Raw genomic sequence first — 17,072 nt, forward strand, 5'->3', positions numbered from 1 at the left:
AATGTCCAATAATGTTTATAATCATCAAATATATAAGGTTGGGATCCTGAAGTGCAACATAGTTGAAGAAAAAATAGAGGTTTTAAAATGTAATTTTGCCATGCATAGACATATAATGATTAGTGTTATGGGGTCTTAAGAAGATAAAAAAAACTATAGTTGGGATGAGTTCTAACTACTACTGGAATGAGCTCAATAGAGATGAGGAGTACTTATGCTCAGATTTATAGTATGATTAGGACTAAACTACTCTTTCACAAGCATGTGTTTTTAAATATCATAAGTTCTGAGATTTTAAAAATTAGTAAATTTATCTTTTGCAACTACGGATTTTACTTTTTAAATGCTTAACCTTCTTTGAATCAATTGACTAGATAAATAGAATAGTTTTACTAAGCAGTACAAAAGTGGATTTTAGAAATTTTTACTTCTGTCATCACTTTGTTATTTAACTTGACACATATACTTGCACAAAATAGGAGTTACACTATATAATTGAGCAAATTATAATTAAAAAGGACAAAGTAGTGTGGGTAAATGACATATCAAGTTATCAACCCCAACTTAGTGAATTAGCCATAAAAGACTTTCCTCCCTAGGGAAGGAAAAAGATTCACACAGACCATTCACATAGAGGACTCACCCCTCAACAAGATGCACACCCTAAAAGCCACTGATCACTCCCTCGAGCAGAGTATCATTAATAAAAACTAATCATTTAAGTAATAGAGAAGAGCGTTCCTCAAAGTATTCAAACTCGTCTCACCGCATTCAACGGTCCATGGAGTCTATTACCTGTGACTTAAATAGACTCCTCTCCCATATCGAAGTAGTACAGTGTTTCCATTGAAAGGCCGCAAACACCTCCCCCCCCAAGGGCTTATCAGAAACATCCTTCTTTGTTCGACCCTCATTAGCGAATTTGTCTACATCCACTCTCTTGTGGGTACTCTGAATAAGGGGACTCGACCCAAGATTAAAGAGTCAGAATTAAAACAAGCAATCATTTATAGGGCATATCAAAGTATGACATATGTCTATGACAATCCGTACTAGGGGTCATTTACTATTATATTATTTTTTCTATTTTGATGTAGCTTTCTCTATAACCATCACATCTCTAAAAATAAATGGTGAATAGGAAAAAAATAGAATTTTTTGGCACTTTCTAAAGCGATAATTGAGCTAGTGTTATAGTTCCCCTAAATCTTCTGCCTAGTTTTTCATACTAACTACATGTTAGCAAGTCCCAACCCTCTTAAAATATCTACTAGTAAGATCATGTGTCACCTATGGACATAACTGGAACAAACATAGACCATCTAATCTTTTTTTTTTTCTAAGAATGATATTTGAAATCAACCCAAACTAATCCTTGTTGCACTAGTCTTAATATTTTTCTCACAATACCTCTTTTGACTTCTCATCATCACATCACAAACTTAAGAACGCATCCTCACACTTTAAACTAAATATCTATTGTAAAATCTGGGTGCTAACTCACCAAAAGGCCACTCATCACCAAATCATCTCTTCATATTTTCCTTTATGATGTAGGATGTCAATCCCTCTCTAAGATCAACAAAAAAAAGTTTTCTTTTTCAAGAACTTAATTTTAGTGTAGAAAGTGAATAAAAAAAAAAACGAGATGACATATCTTCTAAATTTCAAAAATTATTATCCGATATTAATAATGATATGATGATATTATATTAAACAAATTAAATTGTTTTGTAAAAAATAAAAAATCAATCATTCCACTCATGATTTGAGAGTTACAAAGAAAATTATTGGAGGCATCCATCAAATAAGAAGCTAAAAAAAATACTACCGAGAGAGCCAATAATTTAAGATAAATTATTCTTTGCAAAGTCTAAATGCAAAATTGCATATCTAAGTGTATACATATATTTTCCAAAAAAAAAAAAAAGTGTATACATATTGTTTGTATATTATATATATATAAAAATAAAAATATATAATATATAAATATTATGGACATTTACAGTCTAAACGCAACACTACACAGAATAATTTATTGTAATTTACACTCTAAAATTTTAAAAAAACATCACACTCTGCAATACGCGTCGCATTGCGTTTGATCCATGCTCTCGGACAAAACTACCTGTTAATTAAAAGAAATACCTGTGAATTAAAAAAAAGAAGAGAGAGCTGTATAATGGAAATGGCAAGGGAGAGAGTAAGAGGGCGGGCCATAATGAGACACAGCACCCGGAAAAGCAGAACGGCTTCACGTCTTGTCAGCTGATACTACAATAAATAAACAGCGACCAGAAAAAGAAAACAAACGAAAAAAAAGCAATAAAGAACGCCCAAGTCACCGCTCACCACTCCTTCCCTTCAAACACCCCACTGGTCTATCTGCCTCCTCTGCCATCGCAACAGCGCCAGCATCTACTGCTCTGCTTCAGCTCTGCAACAATGGACCCACTGCTTCCTTGCTCCTCCCCCTAAAAAGGAGAAAAAAAGGCCTCCTTTCTCTTTCTCTCTCTCTTTCCGCTTTCCCCATTTTTATCTATCCGACTGCTCGCATGCTAATCCCCCTCCCCTTTCTAGCTTAAATAAATAATGGAGAGCAGAAGAGAGAGATTAGATGCCAGATGACAGATGTAGCAGCTGGATTCAAGGGGGGAAGAGAGGTTGGGGAGAGAAACATAGTGGTGCAGGCGGTACGGAGATGGCATGGTTAGCCCGTCGCTTTTGACTCCTCCGCTTTTGGCAAAGCTGATGTTATAAGCGGAGCGCCCCCGGAAGAGCTCTAGAAAAAGGATAACCCTTTTTTCGCTTTCGTAGCTTTCGTAGCTTTCTACCCCCTTCATCTTCTTATCTGTCGTAAAAATTTAATTTTACCGAGGGATAAAGTGGTATACCGATTAAGAGATACACACCACCTTTTCCCCGGCTTCTGCCTTGCGGGTTTGGTACCTAATTTAAACGGTAGATAAAGCCGAGCCTTTGCGCCTTTTCTCATGGCCGCGGCAATGGTTTTGTTTCTTCGGCTGGGCTAATTGCTCGTGGGTCCATTACGTGGTGACACTTTTAGGGTTAACTTCTTTGCGAGTTGCTGCGGGCGATGGGGATCGATCTGAACACGATCGAGGAGGAGGAAGAGGATGATCCGTCGGAGCTCCGGCCGCTTACCCCGTCACCGCAAGCTGGCGGTGTGGGTTCGGTGTGCCTTGAGCTGTGGCATGCCTGCGCTGGGCCGAGGATTTCTCTTCCAAAGAAGGGGAGCTTGGTGGTTTACCTGCCGCAGGGGCACCTCGAGCATCTCGCCGGCGGGCAGCACGCTGGCGGAGGAGGGATGCTGTTGCGTCACGATGTGCCTCCTCACGTGTTCTGCCGGGTCGTAGAGGTCCAGCTTCGAGTACGTGATTTTCAAACTTTTCTGACGCTTCGGTTTTTAGGTTTAGACGGCGTAAAGAAGCTTTCGTTGGTTGTTTGCAGGCAGAGGCAGCGACAGATGAGGTTTACGCGCAGCTCTCTGTGATTGCGGAAAGTGAGGTTGGTTTTCTTACATTCCGTTATGAATCTTCTCTTTTCTCACATCTTTACTGGCTGACAGTGTAGATTTAGCAGTTGTTTGGTCTAATCAGCGGTTGTTTCTTGATTTGGTTGGCAAAGAGTTTTGCTATGTGAAATTACTATAGTTTGATTTATTTTCTGCCTTGTGGTCCTCAGAGTTCTTCAGAAATGGAAGGTTATTGTTGTCCTTCCTGCAAATTTAAACTAACCAAATTTCTGGAGCTCATATTTCTAAAATGTATTTCGTTCTTTCTGGTCTGAGATTTTTATCTTTTAGATGATTAGCTCTTAAGTTTGTTGATGCGGAAAGGGATTGCCTTGCAGGGGTTTGACGGACAGATTCACGGAGTTGCTGAGGGAGAAGGGGAAGAAGTGGATGAGATGGATGCTGGAGACCAATCTCCAATTCCGCACATGTTCTGTAAGACTCTTACAGCATCTGACACAAGCACACATGGAGGCTTTTCTGTACCACGCCGAGCAGCTGAGGACTGCTTTCCTCCGCTGGTAAATTGGATGTTTCAGTATCTAATTTTTTTTTTCTGAATTTCTTAGAGAAGAGATGGGTACTGGCACTTGGACGGTCCCTTCTGATATGAACTATATGTTCGTAATCTGCTGATACCGTAACATGCCTAATATTTGGGAAAATGCTATCTTTTAGGATTACAGACAACAGAGGCCGTCCCAAGAGCTTATTGCTAAAGATTTGCACGGCCTAGAGTGGCGCTTTCGGCACATTTACAGGGGTATGCTAAGGAGCAGAAATTCGGACTACCACTTTCTGTTAAAATTTAATTAGCACATTTGTGGATTGATCCTACACTGTCATAATTTTGTGGTAAAAACATACTGCTCGATTATAAACTTCTACATAGTATTCATTGAGCTAGTGTTTTTTGATAAGTTGAACACACTTTCCGGTGAAGTACATCTGGTTAGGTATATGCGAGAGCGTGAAATATAAGAATGTATTAATAGATTCTGAGAGGGGCTTATTTTTTAGTTCCCAATGCTGGCAGCTTTTCTGTATCCATTTGCATCATATAAATATTTTTCTTTTTTCTAACCGTTCTCTTTTAGATTTCAAATTCATTCTGAATTATGCTGATATTTTACGGATCTATGCATATTTCGCACCAATTTTAAAAGAAATTATGAAGTGATGAAAACGCGTTGTGTTGTTTATAACCAGGCCAACCACGTCGGCACTTGCTCACAACAGGTTGGAGTGCTTTTGTCAACAAGAAGAAACTTGTCTCTGGGGATGCTGTTCTTTTTCTTCGGTACATTGAAAATTATGAAACAGTTAATTCCTATTTTATGAAGATTTTTTGATGCCAAAGTCTTTTGGTTTGTGTAGTGGGGGTAATGGGGAGCTTAGATTGGGCATTCGGAGAGCCTCTCAACTGAAAGGCAACATTTCGGGAATTCATAACTTGAATGTTGGAGTTGGAGCACTAGCATCACTGGCAAATGCTGTCTTGACGAAAAAGATGTTTCAAATTAATTATAATCCAAGGTAAAAGTGGCTGGGTAGACCTAGATCTTCTAGCTTTTGGGTACTACTGTATGTTATGCACACTCTTTTCTGTTTTCTTTTTCAAATTGTTGCTGAAGATTTTTTATGTTCCAATTCAACTTGCAACTTGCATTACTTATGGCAACTAATATTGCCTGTGGATTGAAATGTATGACCAGTATCTTCATGAATAGGAGTACCTAGTTTTGTGAGTGCTTCTAGTTGAATGCTGCTTACCAAGATTTTTTTTAGTTGTGCGCTAGTGGATTCATGCTAGATGTGCAGTGTCAGTAGTGCTATCATTATTATTATTTGTATTTTTTGGGCAACTTATACTAAATAAATACACTTAAAGACATTGTTTCTCATTCCATAATTAAATCTTAAATGTTTGACATCTTATTAAGAGAATAGAGGGAGATCATTTTCTTCTATGATAATTGTTTTCTTTGAACATATGGTTTAAGCCCTTCGAACCTTTGATATATTTTTTTTCAAGGCTCAAGACAATGCAGCATAGTCTATCACTAATTGGTGTTTTGTGTCAAAGTGATCATTACTTGCATAAAATCATGGTATTTAATTTGAAAATGCTATATGATTATTGCATCTGTCCTACAAATAAATGAGGGCATGAATGTAATCTATCTTGTTGGGTTAATTTTTAGAATTGAGAGCAGCCCGCAGAATCTTTCATGACATCAAAGGATCATGACATTGAAGAAAGCTTTATGACTAAGCTTTTTGAATGTTTCACAAACCATTTATTCATGATGAATGCTTTTGTGTAGTGTTTATCTTTTTTATAAGTCTTTTTGCATTACTATCATTCATGGTACCTCTTGTTTACTCTTTTACTTTTCTTCTCTACTAGATTAACTCTATCTACTCATTTTATTTGTGCTTTTTTTGTCTTTATTGTTGTTATATATGTTCAACTCATCAAGTTTTTTTATTTTTTCATCTTTAGTAGGTGGTCATGCTTAACTATAGGGGTGTCAAACTAGGTTAACTTGTTGAGCTCGGTTTCAATTTGACTCAATCTAAATTCAGTTGGCTCGAATCTGATCTGTTAATAAATGGGTTAGAAAGGTGGACCAGACTTGACCTGTTGGCAACCTAAATGATCAGAACTTGGCTCAATAATTCGTTTTGATTTATAAAAAATGTGTAACTTATTGCGTATATAGTTTAGATTAATTGATTAAAAATTAAGAAGAGCCTATTCACATGCTAATCTGAATCGAACCTATCAATTAAATGGGTTGGAATTTTTTATTTCAGGTCGACCCATTTATTAAATGAGTTAATCTGAACTGAGATTTTTTGGGTGGGGACTAGGTAGTATTGTCAGGTTGTCATATTTTTGACACCCCTAACCCACTATCCATTAATTGAATCATATCTTGCTATTTTTTTTTCATAGTTTTACAATATATTCATTTAATATTCTTATTGTTTCCATTGAAGGCTTTGCTGTTAGTATTTCTTTTATGGCCTAACTCTTGGATCCATATTTTGTGCCCTTCTAATTTTCCAAGACAGTACATTTCGGACAATCCTTTATTTTAACCACAAACTTCAACTTTAGACCCAATTATGTGGATTTCATGTAGCTTATCTTTATCAAGATTTTCCTATTTTATCGAGAAAATGATACCTATGAATCAACAGTACATGGCATATTTGCAGCTTCATTATCTACGGGGCTTTAGCAAGGTTGTTCTTATCCTATTTGGTCTGTGATTTTATTATTATTGCAATATTTTTGGCGATTGAATTCTACGGCTGAATATCTTCCTACTTAGTTATCTTAGCACATCTGTCTATATATAAATTTGTTTTGGGGCATATAAAAATATTTCTTTCTTTAATAAAGTTTTATCTTTGTCGACGTGAAAATTTTCTTAATCCTTTTAAGGTATCCTTGGTCAAGTTGGAGACTTGAAGCGTAATAGTATAATTAATTTCTTTGTTCATGCCAAGTGGCTTGCTGTTTGGTATTGATTCTTTTCTTTTATTTTTTTAATGGTTGATTGATTAGCAATTTTATTACTGTATTGTTTGAGTTGTTATATATTTGATTTTATTTTACTCTAGATGTCTTAATTGTCATGTTTTTTATGATTCTTCTTTCATATGACTTGAATTCATTAGTAGAACACAATTTTTGTTGAAAATTTAATTTGTATTTGTTATCACAACATTTATTATCAACTTCTTAAATAGCGAGAGTTTTATTGAACTCAACTACATATTTTTGTAAAGATATTAAAGTAAAACTTACACGTGCACATGTTTAAATTTACAAATTTTAATAAAATATTTGAGATTTTTATGATTCTTCAAGTTTAGGTATAGGAAGGTATTTATGTTATTAACAATTTTATTACTATTTTAACTATAATTTTAATTTCTTTGTTGCGGGCTAGAGTATACGCGGCGATAGAGTTAGAAAATTTTCGTCTTAACGTTATACAGATATCCAACACACAAACATGTAAGAAATAGAAAGACCAGGATTTTAACGTGGAAAATCCTGGAAAGGGAAAAAATCACGGGGCCACGCCCAGTTGAAATTATTTCACTAGTTTTGTTTGAGGTATAAGAGGCTGACTCGTCCTTAAAATTTAGGACCATCAAATTACAATGCTGCACTTCCGGATTGAAATCCAATTATAAATAACTTGTGTATTCGAGCCAAATTTAGAATCGCTTAGAATTCTGACATCACTTGGAAATCGGGCAGAATTCCGGCGTCACTTGGGCGTCGGGCAGAATTCTAGCGTTAATTTGGCGTCAGGCAGAATTTCTGCGTCCCTTGGGCAGAATTCTGACGTCACTCGTGCGTCCGGAAGAACTCCGGCATCACTCGGGCGTCGGGCAGAACTCCGGTGGTGTTCGAGGAGTTATTCCCCCCTATCCTTCTCTTATCTACTTCTTGTTTGGGTCCTTTTTCATGAGAAATGAGTGGTCTATTTATAGATATTATGGAGTGACATAGCTTGTAAATAGGTAAGAGATCAGGGGTAAATAAGGAGTGGTCGGATGGATGGCCGATATTGAATCCCTTGATCATGCACCGTTCATCAGACATTTGAAGGTCTTAATGATGTCGGAATTCGTCTCGTCAGGCCGCTCGATTCGTCTCGTCAGGCCGCTCGATTCGTCTATAAGAACATCATATTTGGAAACCGTTTGGTAACTCAAATTATGGTTTGAACTTTCCATCAGTGCTTCGGGTGCTTGATTTGGACTCATTTGGGCTCGGATTGAGTCGAATTTGGTGCCGTTGAGTTTGTATTTTTGAGATGCTCAGTTTGACAGTAAGTTTGCTGAAATCGGAGTTCAAGTGATCCCAAATTTAATTTTTGAAGTTTGCGGTTTGATTTTGCCTTAAGATTCGTGCCCGATCAAGATAATTTTTGCATGATATATCAGTTGCCCCCATATTTTCGGACGTCGAAGTTCCATGAGTCCGATAATATGCATAACAAATTTTGGAGAATTTTCCATGTGATTCGAAATCCAATTTTGCATATAGGAGCCCCAAATAGCTTTAAAAGTGTTGAAAGTAAGTCCGGAACGTTTAAAAATTATCCCGGGTTACCTAAAAAATGTCCAATTTGGTATTTTCGGGTTAAAAATTGAATCCAGGATTGTTTGGGCAGCCGAACCGGCTGGCCGCCGCCGCCGCTACCAGCGACATGGAACTGCCCGCCGGCCCGCATCGCGGCCCTCCTGAGGCAAGCCTGGGGCCAACCTGGCCTGCCCTACTTGTCCAGCTCCGCGCTCGCTTGGCCCGCCACAGACCCGTGCCTGCGGCTTGGCCGGCTCGCGTGGTGCCGCGCGCCCGTCATATGCAAGGCGCCGGTTCGGGCTGGCTATTTGTTGCCTCCACCGACTTAATTTTTTTTTAATCGTAAAAAATTCGAATAATTTCAAAAAAAAATCCTAAAAATTTTGATAAAATCAAGAAAATGCTGGAATCTTCCCCCCATTTCCAAAACACTATAAATAGGCCTCCAGGGCCAAGGAGAAATCTGCACATTCTTCTCTCCTTCTGGCTTTCTGACAGTTGAGGATTTCCGCTGTTTCTTAGTAGGTGACTTTCCCTACTAAACTCAGCGCCTCTCTTCTTGTACAAAAGTTGGAGACTTCCCATTCTCTTCCTACTCCAGAGGCTTTCTGCTATATTTTGTAGGTGACTTTCCCTACGCAAATTTAGCGCTCCTCTTCAATGTAGAATAAATTTTTTTTCTCCTCTCTCGTTCTAACTTTCTAACAGTGGATGCATTTCATTATTTTTTTTAGGTGATTTTTCTACGCAAAATCTGTGTCCTTCTCATATAGAAGTTAGAATTTTGGTAGCATTTCGTCTCCTTTCTCCCCCATCTTCTTCTCTCCTTCTTCTGACTTTCTGATAGTTGAGGCTTTCCTTCAGTAGGTGACTTTCCCTACTTGACTCGGCACCCCTCCTCTTCTACAGAAGTTGGAGATTTCCCCTCCTTTTTCTTCTTTCTCCCCGTTTTTCGTAGGTAACTTTCCCTACTTGAAGCCAACTAGAATGGGGTGCTGAAGAATGACTTCAGCTAAAGGTGACGACTCATGGAAGTTCCATTATCGAAGAGTTTGCCTCACATCTCCTCGGGGGAACTCTTCCTGTACTAAGCTATGCAGTTCATGACGTAGGGCTTTGCGAGGGAGCTCAGCAACGAGTGGTTGGACTAAGTCTTATGGGAGATCTGAATGAATGCGAGGTTGTCGAGTTGTGGGCGAAGGATGTGTAGAACTTGTTGTATCGGCAAGTTCGTTATCTTGGTGTGATTGTAGATGCCTCCTTGGCGGAGGAGGATGAATCTCCGCTTGAAGATGTTCGAGTTGAATATCTTCGGCCATCTTTTTATTCATGGGTCTTTGTCCTTGAACTAAAGTATTCATTAAAAAAATATTAGATAAACAATTCATCATTATCGAATTTTCCAAATTAGGCAAAAATGATGCAAATTTCATGTTAGTTTTTATTGGGACTCGTTATTCCAGGGACTAAAATACATGCAATTCCTTTACCTGATGAACATGCTTTTATCTAGGACTATAATGTGTCTAAAACTTTTCCTCGGTTAGACTATAGTATGGATACTTCGACTTCTTTTCCATGGGATTTTAGTTGTGTATCTAAGATTGTAATCGAATTTCTATTATTCTGTTGGGTTTGTTTTTATATCCTAATTACATTTTTAGGCCAACTAAATTCTTATCTTTAGTACAAGAGTTCAGTCTATAGATATAAGGATTTTTGGGGCATGTAAGAATTAGGTTGAATAGCATTTATTTATGTTGGATGTGTTGGCTTTTTTCACCCTTTCAATAATTCAATTCTCAATGAAATTTGTGACTTAGAAACATTTTGTGAAGGTCTATTTGTTGAAGTATTTAATTATTTATGTTAGATAGTTTTCTTCCCCATGAGATTTTCATATTTATTCTTGCACTTGTTGTATTAAATTGCTTCCTATCTTATTTATAAAATATAAAATATACGCATTGCAGTAACTCATTTCGCCCAAACTCAAATCTGATGTTTGGCTACAGTGACTTTCATTATCACCTATCCTTACATTAATTTTTTTACCGTGATAATTTTGAGTAAAAACAATATTATAACCCATCATTCTATTATGCTAATATTATTTTATTGCTATTGAAAGTAAAAAGAAAGTCTGGAGGTGAAGGTGATTTCCTAGCCCTCATGATTTGAACTCATTTTTCACTTTATTTAAGTTGCGTTTTAAGGACAAGAACTCCATTCCATTGACTTTCAACCAAAAAAATAAAAATAAAAACTTGAACTTCCGGGAGTGAGTTTAAATCACTTTCGGATATGGACGGTAAACAAACTGGTCCATCTTGTATTTTTGGTAGTTAGTTTTTATTCTAACAATGTAATTATGTTTTAAAAAATTCCTTTGAACATTTCAATTAATTTAGAAGAGGTCTCATTTATCAAAAAATATATCTCCATAATCCATGTAAAGTGATGCAAACTTAATGCTAATCTTTAATGCAATCCTACTGTGAGTAGTTTATTGGCCACTCCACAACTACTTGGTAGCATCTGATTTCTAATTCCTGTGAAGTAGTTAGAAGGATTTGAATAATATGGTTTTGTAATGTTCAAAGAAAATATAATGATGTAATATAATGATGCACCTAGAAAATTAGAAGCTGGTGTTCTTTGCAATGGATAAAAAGGGTAGGGGAAAGCTGTCATGATAATAAGTTATTTAAATATTAAAATAAACTAGGCTTAACACCCTATTATGCAACTATGTACAAAGAGTATCTAGCAACGCCTGAAAACTAGCTCCTTGTGAATAGTTATATTAACTAAAACTTTATTTGTCCAATCACTCATTTGTGATAATTTATATAAATAAATAAAGTGCAAGAAGTGGTTATTTGTGAAGCTTAAGACTTTTTTTGAACTAAAGTCAGCTAAGTGCTAATTTCAAAAAATAGTATTTAAGTATGTTCTTCTAGTCGAACTTTCATCTCAATTCACTGACTGAAGTCATTATCACCGTGTAAATATGACCAATAGCACGGAACTGATTTTTGTTTATCTTATAAGAATTGGGCATCAATGTATATCATTAACCGCATACTGCCTTTTTTCGTGAAATTTATATTATTACCATCTTTTGTACTCATCTATCTATGAGAACTTTGTTATTCTAGTGTGGACGAGCCCTTATTGCTTGCATGCATAAGCTCTTCCCCTAGTACCTTAATTTAACATATGCAAATGCAAACATGCATATTTTCCAATGCATCCGACTGCATACCCTGTGATCATTGAGCTTGTAGATTCCTGATGTTTTGCAAGTGCTTTTGATGACTCGGGCTTGTCTATGCCAATTTTAACATACTTGTTTTCCAGCACAGTTGCTAGGTGAAATTCCATTATTGTTGTGCATTTATGGGCCTGGATATTGTATGCTCTTAAATATATCTTAGTCCATGACAGCACCTTCATCTGAGTTGGCTTTTTGCTGTAAATTGATGCTTATTAAAATGCTTTTGTTTGATTTCTTTAGGGTTAACCAATCAGAGTTCATTATACCTTATTGGAAATTTAGGAAAAGCTGCAGTTATTCAATTTCTGTTGGGACCAGGTTCAAAATGCATTTTGAAAGTGAAGATGCAGCAGAGAGAAGGTTTGGAGATTGCTTTAGGGGACTTGTGAGCTGATGGATTGAATAATAAAATACTGATTCGCTCCCTTACTCTTTCTAGGTGCACAGGATTGATAACTGCCGTTAGTGACTTGGATCCTGTCCAGTGGCCAGGCTCAAAATGGAGGTGTCTTGTGGTATGATTCTATAGCTGATGTCTAATTATAATCTGCAATGAATGCAGTTCATGTACATTTTCTGTTCTTTTTTCGTCTAATGCGAGCTGTACCTACTAAGATACTGCATCCTCTTATTTGTAGCCATCATTTCCCAAATGGCCTCTTACTGCAAAAATACTCATTATAAATTCAGTCATACTGCATTTGTTTATTTAATTTATGTTATTATACAGTGTTGTTATCCTCTTAACCTTTTGGTGCAATGCTGGATACTTAAAATTTTAGTTATTTATGTTTAGTTTTATCTATGATTTTTATATATTTTATATTTTTTTCCTTTATTTGTCATTTGGTTTGAAGTGTGAAATGTCCATTTGTCAATTATGAATAGTTTGGCATTTTTTAAAAGATAAAATGATCAAAATAATCTATTGACTTTTTATGAATGACCAAATCAGTCTCCAAGTATATTAAAGGATTATTTTGATCCATTATGTATTTAAAAAGGAATTAAAATATTCCTATGGTGGGATTATTTTAGTTCCTCTTTTTATGGAGTTGAGTGGCCAAAATGATCTTTTAATATAGTTGGGTATTATTTTATTCTTTCATACATAATCAAGGGGCCATTTTGATCCTCTCTCTTTTTTTTTTATGTGTTGGGGTTATTTGTAATTGTTTAATAAGGCCTATTATTATAAAGTAACTATATTCTTATAATTCAATTAGTTTATAATGAAATATAAAATGACTTTTTGTTTGGCATTTATTTTCCTTGTTGATTCTCCTTGATTCTCCTAACATGGTTTTTTCATGCTTACTTTCTCTCTACATCTTTCCTCTCATCTTTTGAGTTTTTTCTTTGTCTAATTTCTTCAATCCAAATATTTGGTTCTCCCAAGTTCTTCCTCATGCCGAATTCTTCTCATTCCTCTTCTTAAACATAAAAATACTTTGCAATCTTTATCAACCACCTCCTTCATTATGAGTTTCATATATAAGAGTTAAAGTTTTAAAGAATTCTCTATGGTCATCTCCTATACAAACGGCCTACTTTGTCCCTCTGAATTCAATAGAGGCTGTGATTATGTCTCGTTTACTGAATGCAAAGCCAAGCTCGATCTTTTAATTGTGGGTAGTGTTGATCAATTTTTCTTCTTTTAGCAATGCCTTGCCCTTCATTGATACCATCATCCCATCTTCTCCCTTCTTATGAATGGGCCTATTTGTATTTACATAATTGTCATTAAATTTGAGAGATTTGATGCCAAAAGTATTAAATATGATAAAAACAAATAAAATTCATTCCTCCTATTTCTCTTTCTTCCGCCTCAAGAACATTTATATCTTCCATGTAGATATTTTTATACTGTAACTTTATGTGATTGGCTCATCTACGGACTTCACATTTTCCTTGCCATTAGTTCTGTTTGCAATTGCTAAATCCTCCCAAAGTCTGGTTCATGCACCTCGCATTATCTTTCAACCTAATTGCATTTCTGTGACGTGCATATCTCATATGTCCTTGATCTCACTTTCGCTTTAGAACTTTCAAAGTCTTTTGCTTGTTGTCAAGTTTATTGCAAGATTCACAACTTCCTTCTGTAGTTTCATCGGATTCTAATGTTATCATTAATTCTTCTTACTCTTTTCATACACTCATGGCATTGCCCCTTTTTATCACCTGCTCATGATTTATGCTTGTCTCCCAGCTTTCTCCATCTTGTGTTACTCATGTTACCTCGTCTGCATCCATACATCTTGCTCACATGCATTGCCACACAACCCTAAGTCACCTTTAGATCACATAATTTAACTATTTACTAATATCTTGCGTCATTATTTATTAATATGATGAAGAAAAATGAAATTCTTTCCTCCTATCTATATTTAAAACCTCAAGAACATTTACATCTTTGATCTAGATATTTGTATAATCTAGACTTAGTGTGATTGGCTTATCTATAGACTTCACATTTTCCTTGCCATTACTTCAATTGCCAAATCCTCCCGATTTCTAGCTTATGCACCTCACATTGGTAATTGCATTTATTTGTGTTGTGAAGCTCATACGTCCTTGCTCTTACTTTTGCTTTATATCTTAAACCTAAAATCCTTTTCTTGTTGTCATGTTTATTGCAAGATTCTCAGCTTCCTTCTATAGTTTCATCGGATTCTTATGCTATCATTAATTCTTCTCACGCTTTTCATACATCGAAGCATTGCCCTCTTTCTCACCTACTCGTGTTTTACGCCTATCCTGCAACTGCCGACATCTAGCGTAACTCAAGTTTACATTGTATGCATCTATATTGTTTGCTCACTTGCATTGCCACACAACTGTAAGTCACATGTTGATCATATAATTTGCGTATTTGCTAATTGCTTGCCTCATTAACCCTGACACCCCCTCCCTACCTACAACTTCACTTATTGCAATTGCTATAATTCCACACCATCACCCGAAGTGATCACGTGTTATTGTTGAACTCCCACAATCCTACCATTCATGCATTAATTGGACAATGTGCAAGCAAAGATCAACTACTTATTATGATTGTCCTCATGGGAGTCATCATTTCATTAAATTAATATCTTAGGAAAGTTTGATCAATCTAATAATATGCATGGAGATATTCAAGATTCTAGAGATTTTTATAGTTGTGGTGTTGTTCTTGATGATTAATGAATAAAGTCTTTTGTTAATATTGTTGAGGATTTTGATGCTTCTCATTTCTTGGGTTAACATTCTCATTTGTCTCTCTGTTTCAAGATAAAATTTGTTAGCTCTAAAGTATAATTGACTTCTACTAACAACATCTCAATGCCCTACACACCTTTTACAGCACAATGGAATTGTAGTTTATGGTTCTTAAAATCACAGCTTTTAATACTAAGACATGATTGTGTCAAAATGTTCAACCATTTATTTGATGCTGTTTTTGATAGGAAATACTTGAGTTCGCAAATAATCTTGATGGGAAATACTTGAGTTCGTAAGCAAACCTAACAATAATCGGTAAAACAACGAGAAAATAGAAGAAAATATGATGGAAAAAACAAACAAATGATAGATAGTCTTATAGAAAGCAAAGCTAAATAAGAACGAAGCAAAGAAACAATTGATCCTCAATTCGAAAGGAGGATCGTCCTCTCCCAATCTCTAAACAAGAAGCCTAGAGCCCAAGACGCCAAAGAGACTCCAAGAGAAATCTAAAATTTTGCATGCCCTAACCCTAGCCTCTTCTCATCCTTAAATATAAATCTTCGTAATAAAAAACTTCCTAACATAAAAACAATTTAAAAAATTATCCTTATGCACTAGCCGCCCCCCTTTTCTCTCTCTTCTGTTGCCGCCTCAAGGGGGCCCCACCTGTTGGCTGAAACACATTAAGGAGGCTGCTTATCCGCCTCCTGTAAAATTGGACCAACCCCTCCTGGGCCAGTCTGGTTAGTTCCGTAACACTTCCTCGCTCCCAAAGAACCACCTTGTCCTTAAGGTGAAAGCTAGGAAATTGATGTTTCATCCTCTCGTACGGCTCCCACGTGGCATCGTAATCTGGAAGGCTTTTCCACTTGATCAGCACTTCTTTAGCTCCCCCCTCTCTCTAGCCAACCCCCAATAGTTCTATGGGTTCTAAGATCACCTCTACCTCCTCCGTGAGTGTCCTTGGTAACTCCGATGTGGTTGTATAATCTCCAATTGCCCTCCTCAACTGGGATACATTAAAGACAGGGTGTATAGTTGTTGTTGCTGGTCGCTTCAGGCGACATGCCACTGTTCCAATCTTCTCCAAGACTTCATATGGCCCAAAGTATCTAGTGGCAAGCTTCTTATTTTTCCTGTTGGCGATGGATTTCTGCCAATACGGTCTGAGTTTCAAACACATCCTTTCGCCTACCTCAAACTGAATGTCTCTTCTATGCTCGTCGGTCTGTTTCTTCATGATTTGTTGAGCTCTTAGCAGATGCCTTTTTAATTCTTCCAATACCCTGTCCCCCTTTCTTACAGGTACTCATCCACTAAAGAGACTGGAGTACTGCTACATCCAAAGTACACCAAGTGAGGTAGATCACTTATGTACAACACCTTGAATGGGGTCATCTGAGAAGACTAATGATAGGTGTTGTACCAATACTCTGCCCATGATAACCATTTGGCCTGTAGTTTGGGTGTTTCTGACACATCATTTGAGGTAGGTCTCCAAGCTCTTGTTGACTATTTCTATTTGGCTATTCGTCTGTGGGTGGTAGGCAATACTCCTTTTCAAAATTGCTCCTTACATTTTAAATGGCTCTCTCCAAATATGGCTAAGGAACACCTTATCCTTGTCAAGGTTTTAAAAGGCGAAATCGGGAATCGAGGTGTTTTTTCTAAGCGAGGCGAGGCGTAAGCCTCGAGGCGGATCGATGCGTAAGCCTCAAAATGAATAAAATAAATTAATTTAAAACTATAAATAATGACAAAAAATAACAAAATATTTTGTCAACTATGAATTTGAAGATTTGTTTCAAGATAATATTACTGGAATACAAGATTTAAAATAAACTCACTTAAAAATAAAACATCCCCTTGGGATCAAGACCCAAAGCAGGCTCATCATCACTTTGATTGTCTTCAGAATCTTCATAATTAATGTCAAA

The 17,072-nt window shown here is 36.5% G+C and overlaps 1 protein-coding gene across 2 annotated transcripts in view; it reads left to right on the forward strand.

The window, feature by feature from the left end:
- The first annotated feature begins 2,301 nt into the window (after positions 1 to 2,301).
- The window catches only part of LOC110110202 (auxin response factor 3-like), a 42,863-nt gene continuing 28,092 nt past the window's right edge, over positions 2,302 to 17,072 (forward strand). For both annotated transcript variants that reach the window (XM_020841580.2, XM_020841581.2), the window contains exons 1-8: positions 2,302 to 3,391; positions 3,472 to 3,528; positions 3,874 to 4,056; positions 4,214 to 4,298; positions 4,745 to 4,835; positions 4,913 to 5,071; positions 12,172 to 12,291; positions 12,371 to 12,446. In XM_020841580.2, the coding sequence (XP_020697239.1) occupies positions 3,098 to 3,391; positions 3,472 to 3,528; positions 3,874 to 4,056; positions 4,214 to 4,298; positions 4,745 to 4,835; positions 4,913 to 5,071; positions 12,172 to 12,291; positions 12,371 to 12,446 (1,065 nt within the window). In that variant the 5' untranslated portion in view covers positions 2,302 to 3,097. The remainder of the gene's footprint in view (positions 3,392 to 3,471; positions 3,529 to 3,873; positions 4,057 to 4,213; positions 4,299 to 4,744; positions 4,836 to 4,912; positions 5,072 to 12,171; positions 12,292 to 12,370; positions 12,447 to 17,072) is intronic.

Source organism: Dendrobium catenatum, unplaced genomic scaffold, assembly GCF_001605985.2.
Source record: "Dendrobium catenatum unplaced genomic scaffold, ASM160598v2 fragScaff_scaffold_1608, whole genome shotgun sequence".
In the NCBI taxonomy this organism is placed as follows: Eukaryota; Viridiplantae; Streptophyta; class Magnoliopsida; order Asparagales; family Orchidaceae; genus Dendrobium; species Dendrobium catenatum.